At 30.6% G+C, this 12,895-nt stretch overlaps 1 protein-coding gene across 50 annotated transcripts in view; it reads left to right on the forward strand.

Annotated features, from left to right (window-relative positions):
- Positions 1-12,895, forward strand: part of LOC121127432 (muscle calcium channel subunit alpha-1) — a 111,126-nt gene that overhangs the window by 74,477 nt on the left and 23,754 nt on the right. For 15 of the 50 annotated variants that reach the window (XM_040722793.2, XM_040722794.2, XM_040722771.2 and 12 more), the window contains exons 4-12: positions 2,552-2,691; positions 2,778-2,884; positions 3,401-3,553; positions 5,022-5,215; positions 6,418-6,521; positions 7,040-7,287; positions 8,817-9,139; positions 9,386-9,537; positions 11,273-11,492. In XM_040722793.2, the coding sequence (XP_040578727.1) occupies positions 2,552-2,691; positions 2,778-2,884; positions 3,401-3,553; positions 5,022-5,215; positions 6,418-6,521; positions 7,040-7,287; positions 8,817-9,139; positions 9,386-9,537; positions 11,273-11,492 (1,641 nt within the window). Of the gene's footprint in view, positions 1-2,551; positions 2,692-2,777; positions 2,885-3,098; positions 3,252-3,400; positions 3,554-5,021; positions 5,216-5,447; positions 5,552-6,417; positions 6,522-7,039; positions 7,288-8,031; positions 8,259-8,816; positions 9,140-9,385; positions 9,538-9,834; positions 10,037-11,272; positions 11,493-12,895 lie in introns of all 50 variants that reach the window. The other 35 variants (XR_011783192.1, XR_011783190.1, XM_071892768.1 and 32 more) reach the window with 10 other exon arrangements.

The raw sequence follows: 12,895 nt of genomic DNA on the forward strand, positions 1-12,895 counted from the left end.
TGGGAGGTTGTTTGGAACGAGAGATATACCTGATGCTCTTGTCAACATTATCGGTCGTGCCTGAATGTTGCGATCATTCCTCTTATTGAAGTACTTGTCCACCAGCCAGGAAGTTTTTCCATCGTTAAAAACAAGAACTTCCTTATTTGAATTGAGAAAATTGAAAATATATTTACATTAGTCAAATCTCAGAGAGCATCTGTACAGGAAATACCGCACGAATTTTCATTCCTAAGTCATTGTTTACCATATTATCCCTGGTACTCTTGGTAGCATTGAAGTAGCAGGCTAGTTACCGAAAAGAAGCTCTTTGGTTCTCCTCCACTTTGGTACTGACATTTTGAACGAACCTTCTAGAACGAACAGATTTGGGTTGCCCTGCTTATCCATTCGCTAAATGATTTTTACGAAGCTCCGCCATAATATATTTCCTTAGTAAGATAGAAAGTCAATGTAAACAAACATTTTGGAATATTAAGTTTAAGTATCAAACAATCTTTAAAAAAAGAAGAATTTTTGCGATTGCTGGAATAGGTTACGAGCTACATCCATTTTAAAAAAAGTTGTACCGCATATTTGTGGTAGACATTTGTGTTGGGTTTCACTCTGAAAATCCTAGGCCCGTCTGAAACCGTTATAATTTCAACGAATTCGATCGGGAACGGTCTCAAAGTAAAATACGGTATTAAAAAAAATTGTCTTGATCCAGTTTCATTTAGTTTTCAAACTTTTAGTAAGATAAAGGATTTAACCATATCGATAGGAGGGCTGTGGAGTCAAGATTAAGAAAGTTTGTACCGACTCCGGCTAGAAAAAATTATTATAATTTAAGCGAATAAAAATAAATTTATAATAATTTGCTTACATTGTGTGTTTGTAAAGTTTTTTTTTTTTTTTTTTTCAAAATGGTTATAAATTGTAGGCATTAAGTACTATTGATTTATGAAAATTGAAAGTTAACTCATCTATATCTAATTTTACTTCACAAATTTCAGAAGTGCTCTATAGTTTATACAGTCACAATTCCCAAACATCTCTTAAGCCTAAATTATTATGTTGGGTAGAGCATAGCCACTATCCGTGCTAGTTCATATCTAAGTCTTTTGAATTGCCAATGTCATCAGTGTAACATTGCAGTGAGAAATTATTTGTATTGTTGTTCCTCGGTTAGAAGTGTATATAATATCTTCAGAGACTTGTGAATGTATTAGCTATAGATTGCTTTTTGATCCATTTCAACTTGTTAAATATCTAATATTCAGAATATTTCCTTTATACCTGCCATAATAGTTTACAACTTATATATTACTAATAACTACTTATAGCTATAAATTAAATCTATATTTATAGTCTCTTGACTCAATAGTACTTATATAGGCTATAAAATATATTATTAAAGAATTGTCTGCTGGAGTCGGAGACATTTAAAATACTGGTGTCGGAGTTGGGGATTTTATTTACGGATTCCATAGACCTGATCGATAGAAAAAGCGTTCACCATATTTTTAGAGTTTCAAGGGATCTGAGCGTCATTATAAGGGTTTTGTTCAAAAACCCCTTACAGTTTATAATGTTTCTGACTTTCGACCTTAAATACTGAAGGGTATTTAAGGTCAAGATCATTTCTTGTCCTATTTTTCCCTGAATGTTTCCATACAGCCCGGAGAAAAATGTATATAGTTACGCTTTGAATTGTATTTAGTCCCGGTTCTTTACTTGAAGTTTACTCGTACCAATTATGTACATAATATGTATGCATAAATATTTTTTTTTAAATATGGCTATGAAAATACTTATTTAACAATTGATTGAAAAGGATGAGTCCTCCATATTTGTGGATATAAGTATGAACCCATACAAGGGAAGGGCTGTAGCCCGAATTTTAGTTTTTTACTAGAATTTGTTTTCGTCATTCGGGCAAATTATGCAGCAGATAATTTTTTGCAAATAGTTAATGATTTTTGAATTTTTCCCCGAAAAATTTAATTTTCTGTGAGTGCACAAGAATTTTTGTAATTTTTTTTTTTTTTTTGAAAAATTTAACATTTGATTTTTTTTCCTTTCAAAAAAGTGGGATAGAGAGACTGTAGCCCTTCCAAATTTAGGAATTTTTGTTTTTTACAAGAAAATTTAATTCCTGAATTATTTTTACAAAAAGTTTAATGTTTGTAAACAACTGTAGGTTTTTGAATTTTATTTTTTTTTCCACAAAAAATGTTTTTTTTTTAAATTTTTCTAACAAGTGGGTTAGAGAGACTGTAGCCCTTCCAAATTTAGGAATTTTGGTTTTTTATAAGAAAATTTAATATTGGAATTTTGATTTGTGAAATTTTATTCCAAATAGTGAAATTTTTTGTAAACAACTGTAGTTACAGATAAAGTTTTGCAGAATTCAAAAGATGCGGAACTCACATCTCTAAAATTAAACCAATCCACACTTATCTCGTGCCTAGACATATTATCACGTACACTTTGATATGTATCTATAATATTATAATCATTTATTTGTATTTGGCATAATTTAATAAAGGAAATTGTATTTATCTTTCAGGAAAAAGTAGAATATATATTTTTAGTAATTTTTACGACTGAATGTGTCATGAAGATCATAGCCTATGGTTTTTGGCAACATCCCACTGCTTATTTACGAAGCGCATGGAACATGCTGGATTTTACTATAGTCATGATCGGGTGAGTTAGTTGTTGGTTAATTTTCTTTCTCTTTTTTTTTCTTTGATATACATAATGTGTAAAACAATTTTTTTAATAAACAATAGGGTCATTAGCACAATTTTATCATCACTTCGAATTGAAGGTTTTGATGTTAAGGCATTACGAGCTTTTCGAGTTCTCCGTCCTCTTCGTCTCGTGTCAGGAGTACCGAGTGAGTAATTTGTATTTTTTTAATCTTGAATATATTACTTACATATGTTTTAAATATTAAAAATGATTTTTCTCCCCTGGGTGGGAGCTAACTTGATCCCCTGCAACTTTTTGATGAAAATGATTCACGCAACCTTTACATAAGTGTGTGTGTGGACTACCAACTAGAGTATTTAACAATAGCCATATTGATCAATCATTCTATGACATTATAGGCCTTCAAGTAGTGCTCAATGCCATTATTATGGCCATGATACCTCTTCTACATATCGCTTTACTTGTTATGTTCGTCATAATCATTTACGCCATTATTGGTCTGGAGCTCTTTTCAGGCCTATTACATAAAACATGTTTCCATAATATTACAGGTAATTCACTAATACTTATATTTTGTCTTTTCTTTTTCATTTGTGTGTTCCTTCCCGTGTGTTTGCCTCAATCCATAACATTCCACAACTTCTACTACTACTATTTGTTGAACCAACCCTCCTTCTAACACCATCACGACTACCAACAGGTCTTCAAATCGTACTCAATAGTATCATTATGGCAATGATTCCATTGCTTCACATAGCGTTATTAGTTATTTTTGTGATGATAATTTATGCCATTATTGGACTAGAACTTTTCTCTGGGATACTGCACAAGACTTGCTTCCATAACATTACGGGTAAATCAATTTATTACTCTTGGTCTTGTAAAGACAGGGAGGATGTGGATGAGTGGTCCGCATGGAATATGTAATAGCAGGGGCTGTGCCCCCCCCCCCACAAAAAAAGATTTTTTTGGGGTTTTTTTACAAGAAAACTTAATATTTGAAATTTACCTTAATTTATCACATTTCCCTGTAAAATAAACTATATATTTTTGAAGTGTTTCTCCAAAAAATTTAATTATTTGAGAATTGTAATAGATTTTTCAAATGTTTTTCGAAAAAAAATTGATACTTGAAATTAGAATTTTGGTTTTTTTCTCCAAAAAATGTAATATTTGAAATGTTTTTCGAAAAAATTTAAGATTTGAAATTGAAATTTTGGTTTTTTTCTCCAAAAAATGTAATTTTTGGATTTTTTTATTGAAAAAAATCCATATACCATTACCATTTCAAATAGCTTTGTAAAACTCTGATTATCGTTTAAGCACGATAACAGTTTTTCATTATTCTTAATTTAGACCTTATTACTCTTATAAACATTGCTGAAGATGGATTGACATAGACGTAATTTAGCAATGATTGTTTTATCGTACGACTTTAGTGTTTAATTCGGACTTGTATTAGTACGTGACCGAACGGGAAGTTAAAATTTTGTAACCGATATATCCTTATTCACCTGTGTCCGCAAGGGAACGGCTGAGGGGTCATTGTTTCTCCCCCCAAATTAAGGAATTTTTTGTTCTTAATAGAAAATTCAGTATCTGAAATTTGATTAATTTGTTCCAATAAAATTTCATTTTTTGAGAATAGCTATGGATTTTTGGAATTTTTCTCCGAAAAATTTAATATTTTAAATTTTTTTCAAAATAAATTAAAGGTTTGAAATTAATTATAGATTTTTTTTTCTAAAAAATTTATTTATTTGGGAATAGTTATGGATTTTTTCCAATAAATTTTCCCAAATAATTCCAAAAATCAAGCCCCCTGAAATATATATATGTATATGTTTCAGGGGGCTTCTGCTATTAGATATTAATTATTATGTTTATCATTTTTTCGATCACAAACTTCTCTAGTAACCCTACTGTTCTTTTTTCTTGATATTTTTCAATTACCTTTCTAATGTTTACCCATACACATTCATACATACATTCATTTACACTTTTCTGTTTTCCAAATACTTATACTTGATGATGACTCTGCTCAGTGGTCTGTTTTCCCCCCCAAATTACTTTGATATTATTTTACAATGGATTGAAAGGTTTTTATTTTTTTACTCACAATCAATCTAGTTTAAGAGTAAAGTAATGTGTGACCTGTTACTCGTCAATCAGAGTTCTGTTTTGTGATTTACACTAATTTAATTTAATTTATCTAATTATAAGCTCTATATACAACTTTGCATGGTCATAGTATGAACATACGTATTGTTATATTCTTTTGATTACAAATTGAATTTTAATATGATTTAACAAATTCAAAGGAGAAATGGAAGAAACGGATAATCCCACCCTTTGTGGAGGTAACTACAAGTGTGATGAAGAAGCAGGATATGTATGTAGAGAGTATTGGGAAGGACCCAACTTTGGTATTACTAACTTTGATCATTTTGGGCTATCCATGCTTACTGTCTTCCAATGTATTACTCTCGAGGGATGGACTGATGTTCTCTATTGGGTAAGTTAGACCTTCACTAAACAATACTCCATCCTCATCCCTATTAAAATACATACACACATACATCTATTTATTTTTTCTATAATTATTATGATACCCTTTCATAGAATAAAAAGTGGATTTGGGTTTTGGGAAGTATTTTTTTTAAGCATACATTTTTTCTTCCTTTTTTTTAATAAATATAAAACTTGATCCATGTTTTTTTTTTCTTCTTCTATTTATTATTATTTAGATGAACGATGCTCTTAGTCTTACGTGGCCCTGGATCTATTTTGTGACATTAGTTCTATTTGGTGCATTTTTTGTCATGAATTTAATCTTAGGTACCCTCTGCGGGTGAGTTTTATTTCTAATCGAAACAAAATTAGGCTTTCTAACGGCTAAGGGTCCTCCTCTCCTTCTCTTGTTGTCCTTAAGTACATATAACCAAAGCTATAAAAGAAAGTGATGAAACGCGGCGTAATAAGATCTTCTTGGATGCGACACGATTTTATCCCCCACCCACCCTCAAATCTGCATTTACAAGCATTTAAATTATTTTCTACTGACACAGACGACTTTACTGCATTATTTTTCGCCGTGACGTATAATATGTTTTCTTGCCATGCAAATTCCCTTCGAGCGTGAATTCAAGGTCATGCTCATGGAGGTTGTGCTGTTAGTTACAGATCAATTTAAGACACCTCCTCCCCTCTAACGGTAAAAAGTAAGTCGTGCCATAGCCAGTAAAATTTGTGCACAGGCAGATCTATTGGTCGTCGTTTTATCCGATTTTGTATAGCTTTGAGTCTGTATAACTAACAATCAGTCAAAACTATATGTGCATTCATAATAGTCATACGTACCAACTACACATCGTCAAAATGATTGGCACAGTCAGGCAGCTATCTAGCCAGACAACTAAAAAGCGCTTAAAGATACATGGGTGGGTGGGTGGTTGTTTGTGAATCCATCCACTTTTTACTCAGTAAATTGCATAGTTATTATTATTGTCAATGTTATAATTGTAATTACTTATAATTATTCCCTTTTACTTGATGAATTTAATATTGAATTACATATGTGGTGTCTCTGTGATTACTTGAATTAATATATATTTTTTCTTATCTCTCTCTCTCTCTCTCTTTCTCTATATCTCTCGTTCTTTCCTTACCACAAACATCTTACACACACACAAACTCCCTCCCCATTTTCACACTCAGGTTCAAGATGCCATGGGTAGCTCTTGGCAGTTCATATATTTCGTATCCATGGTTGTCCTTGGGGCATTTTTCGTCATGAATTTAATTCTTGGGGTACTCAGTGGGTGAGTTTTCTTGTTGTAGTTTTCAAACTAAATGCTAAATGCAATAGAAAAACAAAAGTTAATATTTACCAAAAGAAAACATTTGTTTTTTTATTCATTTACAATTTACATACATGCATACAAATAAATGTAATTGAAGGTCATCTAGATGAATCAGTCAGTCAGCAGCTAATTTGATTCACCTAGATGCAATTTTAGTCATTATTTAAAAAAATATCACTAATTTTTATTTTTTTATATTGTTTTTGTTCATAAGAGAAACAACACCTTTTATTTATTATTACCTGTCTTATTTCTTTTTTTTTTTTTTTTTTTTTTGTTTAAAATTTATTTCTTTTTTCATATCACTGTTGGTTTCTTCTGCTTTCTCCCTGGGAACATAATACGGTTTTTCTTCTTTTTCTTTTTTCTTTTTCTTCATCTTATCTCAAATAAAATGAATGAAATAAAACTACAAAATAACTTGAAAAAACTTTTACATACATCTATTTTCATTTATATCTTGTGTATATAAAAAGAGAATTTTCTAAGGAGAGAGAGAAGGCTCAATCCAGAGGTGATTTTCAAAAACTACGACAAAAAGAACAAATGGAAGATGATCTAGAAGGTTACATGGAATGGCTCACTGTGGCTGAGCTTATTGAGCCCAGTCCTACGGATGATAATATAGGGGGACTCAAAGTGGATGTGGGGAAGCATAAAGGAGATCCTGTCGTCATGGGTCTTCTTAAAAGTACAATGCTACCTCTACAACAAGTCCTGGAAGGTAGGGGAGAGTACTTTACAAGTACTACATTCAATCAACAAAAATTGAGTCATATCTGCTCTGATATTCATCCCATCCCATCCCATCTATTCTTTATACAGCCCCTTTGATTGATTCGAAGAATGAATTTTTAATTGATTTTTTTTTTTTTTTAAACTTTAATTTGAGAAATAGGTTTTATTTTATTATTACATTTAGTAAATGCCAAACTCATTATGCGGTCGATTATGTCTTGTCATTCCATAATTGACTCCTTTAACTCTATCAACCTAACACAACCATTCCTTCCTATCCCTTTTCAATTATAAGTTAACTGACCGTCATCAAGGTACTGGAAGAAGCAGCCACGATGGAAAATGATCCCTCTTCTTTCCATTACTTGTGTACCTACAATACTACTGGAGATATAATTATAATTAATCAAAATGTGAGCTACTACATATAGCTATTACGACTTACTTAATCCTTGGTTTTTTCCCCTCTAACACTACAAATTTTTGTTGTTGTGTTAATATCGAGCGAGAAACCTCACTTTAATTACTCTTGCCTCTCTCTCCTTCTTATTTTCTATTTATTCTAATTTATTTTGTTGTGTTGGATTTTGTGTAAATTTATTTTCTTTCTCTTTTTCTATCCATCTTTTGTGTTACTTTAAAAATAAGCCATCTATCTAATTAACATCCCTTTTTATTATTCCTCATATTTTTCTTTTTTTCATTAACTCCTCCTCCTTCATTAAAAAAGTGAATTCTCCAAAGAACGAGAGAAAGCAAAATCTCGAGGAGATTTTCAAAAGCATCGTGAGAGACAACAAATTGAAGAAGATCTTCGTGGGTATTTGGATTGGATTACTCAGGCTGAAGATCTAGAGAATGATCCCAGTTTGCCACCTCCTAATCTTCTAGGCGCAAAAAATAAGGACTCTTCCACAAATCGATCTAGTAAAGAAATTTCAAGAGATAGCTTTTCAGGTTCGAAATACAGACATTCTGAGTAAATTGGAAAGCAAAAGTTTAATGTCAGCAGAATTTGGATGACAATTAATATTATTCTCAGTTATACTTTATGAAAAGAGATTTCATTGTTTTTTGGGGTTTTTTAAGATGTACAGCTGTTTACAGCGAGACAAAAAATCAATAACCATAATGAAACAAAAAGTATTTCTTTCTATGTTTTTGACATTTTAACATCTTTGTCTAAATTAATTAATTAATTATCCCTCTGTGTGCATTTGTTTGAGTGTGAATTTCATTTAATTACCTGCTCTTAACCATAAGATTTTAACACTTACAATTAATGATGATAGATATTGAATAGAAATATCATCGCTGTAAATTATGGCAACCCTTAATGTAGTAAAATAAGTTGTTAGATTTCCTTACTTTATATTTTGATTAAACTATCTTAATGGCAAAATAGAAGGCAAAAAAACTAAACAAACTAAACAAAAAAAAATATAAGATTAGAATCACACGATGGGATTTTTGGGTTGATTTATATTTTTTTATTGACTCAAGTACAAATTGCAGCAAGATTGACCAATGAAGCAGATGGAAAAGGAGGAGCCTTGGATGTTGATGGAACGGGAGAGCCTTCCTCTTGGTTTCAAAAAAAGAAAAAAGCTTTGGAGAAGCTTAATCGTAGAGCAAGGAGGGTTTGTCGTAAAATAGTCAAGTCTCAAGCCATGTTTTGGATTATTATCATCCTTGTGTTCTTAAATACATGCGTACTAGCCACAGAGCACTACAAACAACCCATTTGGCTGGATGACTTTCAAGAATTTACCAATCTATTCTTCGTTGTTCTTTTTACATTTGAAATGTTTCTTAAAATGTACAGTTTGGGCTTTCAGGTAATTATCCACATCATAAATAGTCTGCCCTGTTTGTTGTTTTTCCGTTCTATTATTCTAATTAATTAAATTTAATGGATTGTATTGACAATAAACAGACTTAGTTTTTACATATACATACATATATATATATCTACGTAACTCTACAGTTATGTACCTACATTATAGTTATATACATATTTAGTCACTATTTAAAAATCAATACCCGAAATGATGCTCGTCCCTCATTCGTTATTTTTCTTTCAGGGTTATTTTGTATCTCTATTTAATCGTTTTGACTGCTTTGTTGTCATAAGCAGTATATTAGAGCTTATATTAACCAATGAAAATATCATGCCACCTCTGGGTTTGTCTGTCTTACGTTGTGTACGACTTTTGAGGACCTTCAAAGTGACAAGGTAGGAACCGGATTTTTTAATTTTATATTTATCATAACTGATACATAACATAACTTTTAAATCATTCTATTGACTAAATCTTGCTTTTCCAGCGATTGGGAGATACAGAAATACATATCACGTATTTTTATGATTATTTTATTTTTTAAGGTTTTATGGGTAGCTTTACACCCACGCCTGGGATTTAGTTTATTTCTGAAGTTGTTGTTTTATTATTATTTATACAAAAATAGCATTCGAAAGAAAACAACAACACCTGAGGCCTTTTTCTTACTGATAGATTTTGCCAATTTTCAGATACTGGTCATCCATGGGAAACTTGGTTAAGAGTTTGGTGAATTCCATCGCATCCATTAATTCTCTCTTGGTGATTTTGTTCCTTTTCATCTTTATTTTTTCCCTGTTGGGAATGCAGATCTTCGGAGGGAAATTTACAAAATCTCTAGAGTCACGTAGTCACTTTGATACATTCCCTCAATCTTGCCTTACAGTGTTTCAGGTATTTTATGAGCTTTTTTGGGGAAAAAGAGACAATTTTACATTTTTTAATTACTTTACTCTTCTTATACAATGTATTTAAGCCAAGATACAGCAGGGGTACAGCAGTTTGGGGCTATTTTTATTTTATTTTTTTCTTTTGTAATTATATTTTATGTGCCCATATGTACATATTTTCAATATTTAAGCTTTTTTATTTTTCAATCAATCTAATCAATGACTTACAATGAAACTTGTCAATTAATTACTTGCCCACACCAAATTGAGGTCTTGTTTTGAATTCAAAATGCATGAATGGTATTTTTACATACATATATTTATTTATTTGAGTACTTTTATTTTTGGAAGTTTGGATATGAGCAGCATGTACCTACTTACCATTAGCAATGATACAAAATAAATCTATGTATGTGACAAATTATACTACATAAATTGGAAAAGTTTTTAATGAATGATTGAATGAATGACGATTGGACAGAGTCTGTTTTATCTTCATCAATCTTGGTGTGGGTTCCCATTTATTATTTTATTTTTTATATATATATATATAATAATTAATTATCATTTTTATTTATTATTATTTATTCCCCTAAGTACATTCAATGAAAAAAAAAAAAAAAAAAAAAAGATTCTTCTAAGGCACGAAGGATAAAAGACAATTTTTACAATATTTTTCTTATTCGGAATAAAGTCATGTACATTTTAGAGTAAATATATGAAAGGGGGATTTGTATATATTTACATTTTACATGTTATCCTCTATGAAATTGATAATGTTAAAAGGAGCATGTGAGTGAGAGTTGAATTGACATATTATGTAGTAGTACTAAGTACGGTTGTACATATTAGGAAGAATTTGAGTTTCTAACTGAATCATAACCTACTTATCCTTAGTTTTAAACGTAATATCTATTACTATTTCCTTTTTAACTCCACAACAAACAAGCTGGTGATGGATATATAAGAGTATATATGTATACAATATAGGGTTTTGAGGATTCGGAAAGGTTGTAGTTGGAGGTTTAATTAAGTCTGGTGTTTGTCGATACTTGAGATCCGATTCTTGTTTCTTCCTTCTCTTACATACTACCTACCCTGAATGCATTATTATACCCATATTTATAAGGAAAAGCGAGTAGCTTAGGATCATTTTCCACAAATACATATTATGTATGACTCGTATGTGCATTCGCTGTCCAAAAACTGCTACTCCTATGTTTGTTGTTATTTTTTGTAGGTATTGGAAGCGTCTTCAGAATTTATTAGGTTCTCTCATCAACAGTATTGAAGCCATAGTTTCCTTATTGGTATTACTTTTTCTATTCCTGGGGATCTTTGCTCTTTTGGGCACTCAGGTTTTTGGTGGAAAATATGTACAGTCTAAGTCTTCTGGGAAAAACCATTATTCTCGAGCCAATTTTGATTCATTTTCCCAGAGTCTCTTATCAGTATTTCAGGTATTATGATCACATCACCTTTCTTGATTTTTTTTTTTTTTTTTTAATTTTGTTATTATTATTTGTTTTTTCCTTTTACTACATACATATATATCTTTTTACGTCAACACTAAATAAATAAATAAAAACAGCATAAAATATATAATATGATTATACATAGTTATGTGATGTACTTACTTAAATTAAAAACTATTGTTTTGTTATACGACCGTATTAGTAGTCTACTCTACTCTACATTCATTATTAGCAATTATGTACTTTAATTATATTCCTTTTTGGGGGATACATATTACATACATATGTATGTCGTGTAGTAGATTTCGTCTATTTTTGTATTTAATTTAAAAATAAAAAAAACTAGCTAAGCAAGCGTAATAAGATAATTAATGATCGTCCATAATAATAATAATTAATTATGACATTTCTCTTTTCTTGAATAATAATTTATTTTTCCTTAGAATTTGATTTTTACTATTTATTTATATTTTCCTTCTTTGTAACTAGTTACGAAATATGTAGTATAATCATTATAGGTCCATTTTTTTCGTTCATTAATTAATTTGTATTCGTTTATTATTATTATTATTATTGTGGTTTTTTTTTGGCTGGACCAAGTTGTAAATCTAAGGAACGTAAAAGCATGTATAATTATCGTTATTATTTATCTGAACGTGTCTAGAGTGCAGCAATTGTTTAGAGTTAAGAGCCGTTCGTCACCGTCACCGTTCGTTTCCCTAATATGTATAATGAATGAATGTTTCTCTTGTTAAGCCCTCTTGATGTGGTGGATATGTACATATATTGTAGGAAAATACAAACTCATATATAGAAGTATAGGTAAAACAACAAGTACATATGTGTAGGGATGTCGTCTTCTACTTGATTGCATTATTTATAGAATATAACGTACATACATACATTCTTGTCTAAGCATCCTGAATCCTAACTATTAGGCTGTATATTTGTGTGTCATTTATTTAAGGAAGGCAACTTAATTTACTCCTCAAATACACTGTACTACATACATATATGTTTTAAAGACTTTGCCTGTCATCACCATTCGTTGTGTTTGTTTTTAGGTATTGGAAATCATTGTCTAATTTGGTTAAGTCCTTGACCAACAGTATACAATCTATTGCATCCCTACTTCTTCTTCTATTCTTATTTATGTGCATCTTTGCACTACTTGGAATGCAAGTATTTGGAGCCAAATTTAATTATGATCCTTTGGCAGAAAAGCCAAGAGGAAATTTTGATAGCTTTTATCAAAGTTTATTAACTGTTTTTCAGGTAAAGACATTGCAATTCCAATTTTAAATTAAATACAGATTTTTAAAAAACAAACCATTATAACAGGTTTTTTTATTTTTTTTGCTAATCCATAATGTTATCAATGAAAAAGA

The sequence above is a fragment of the Lepeophtheirus salmonis genome, chromosome 13 (genome assembly GCF_016086655.4).
Source record: "Lepeophtheirus salmonis chromosome 13, UVic_Lsal_1.4, whole genome shotgun sequence".
In the NCBI taxonomy this organism is placed as follows: domain Eukaryota; kingdom Metazoa; phylum Arthropoda; class Copepoda; order Siphonostomatoida; family Caligidae; genus Lepeophtheirus; species Lepeophtheirus salmonis.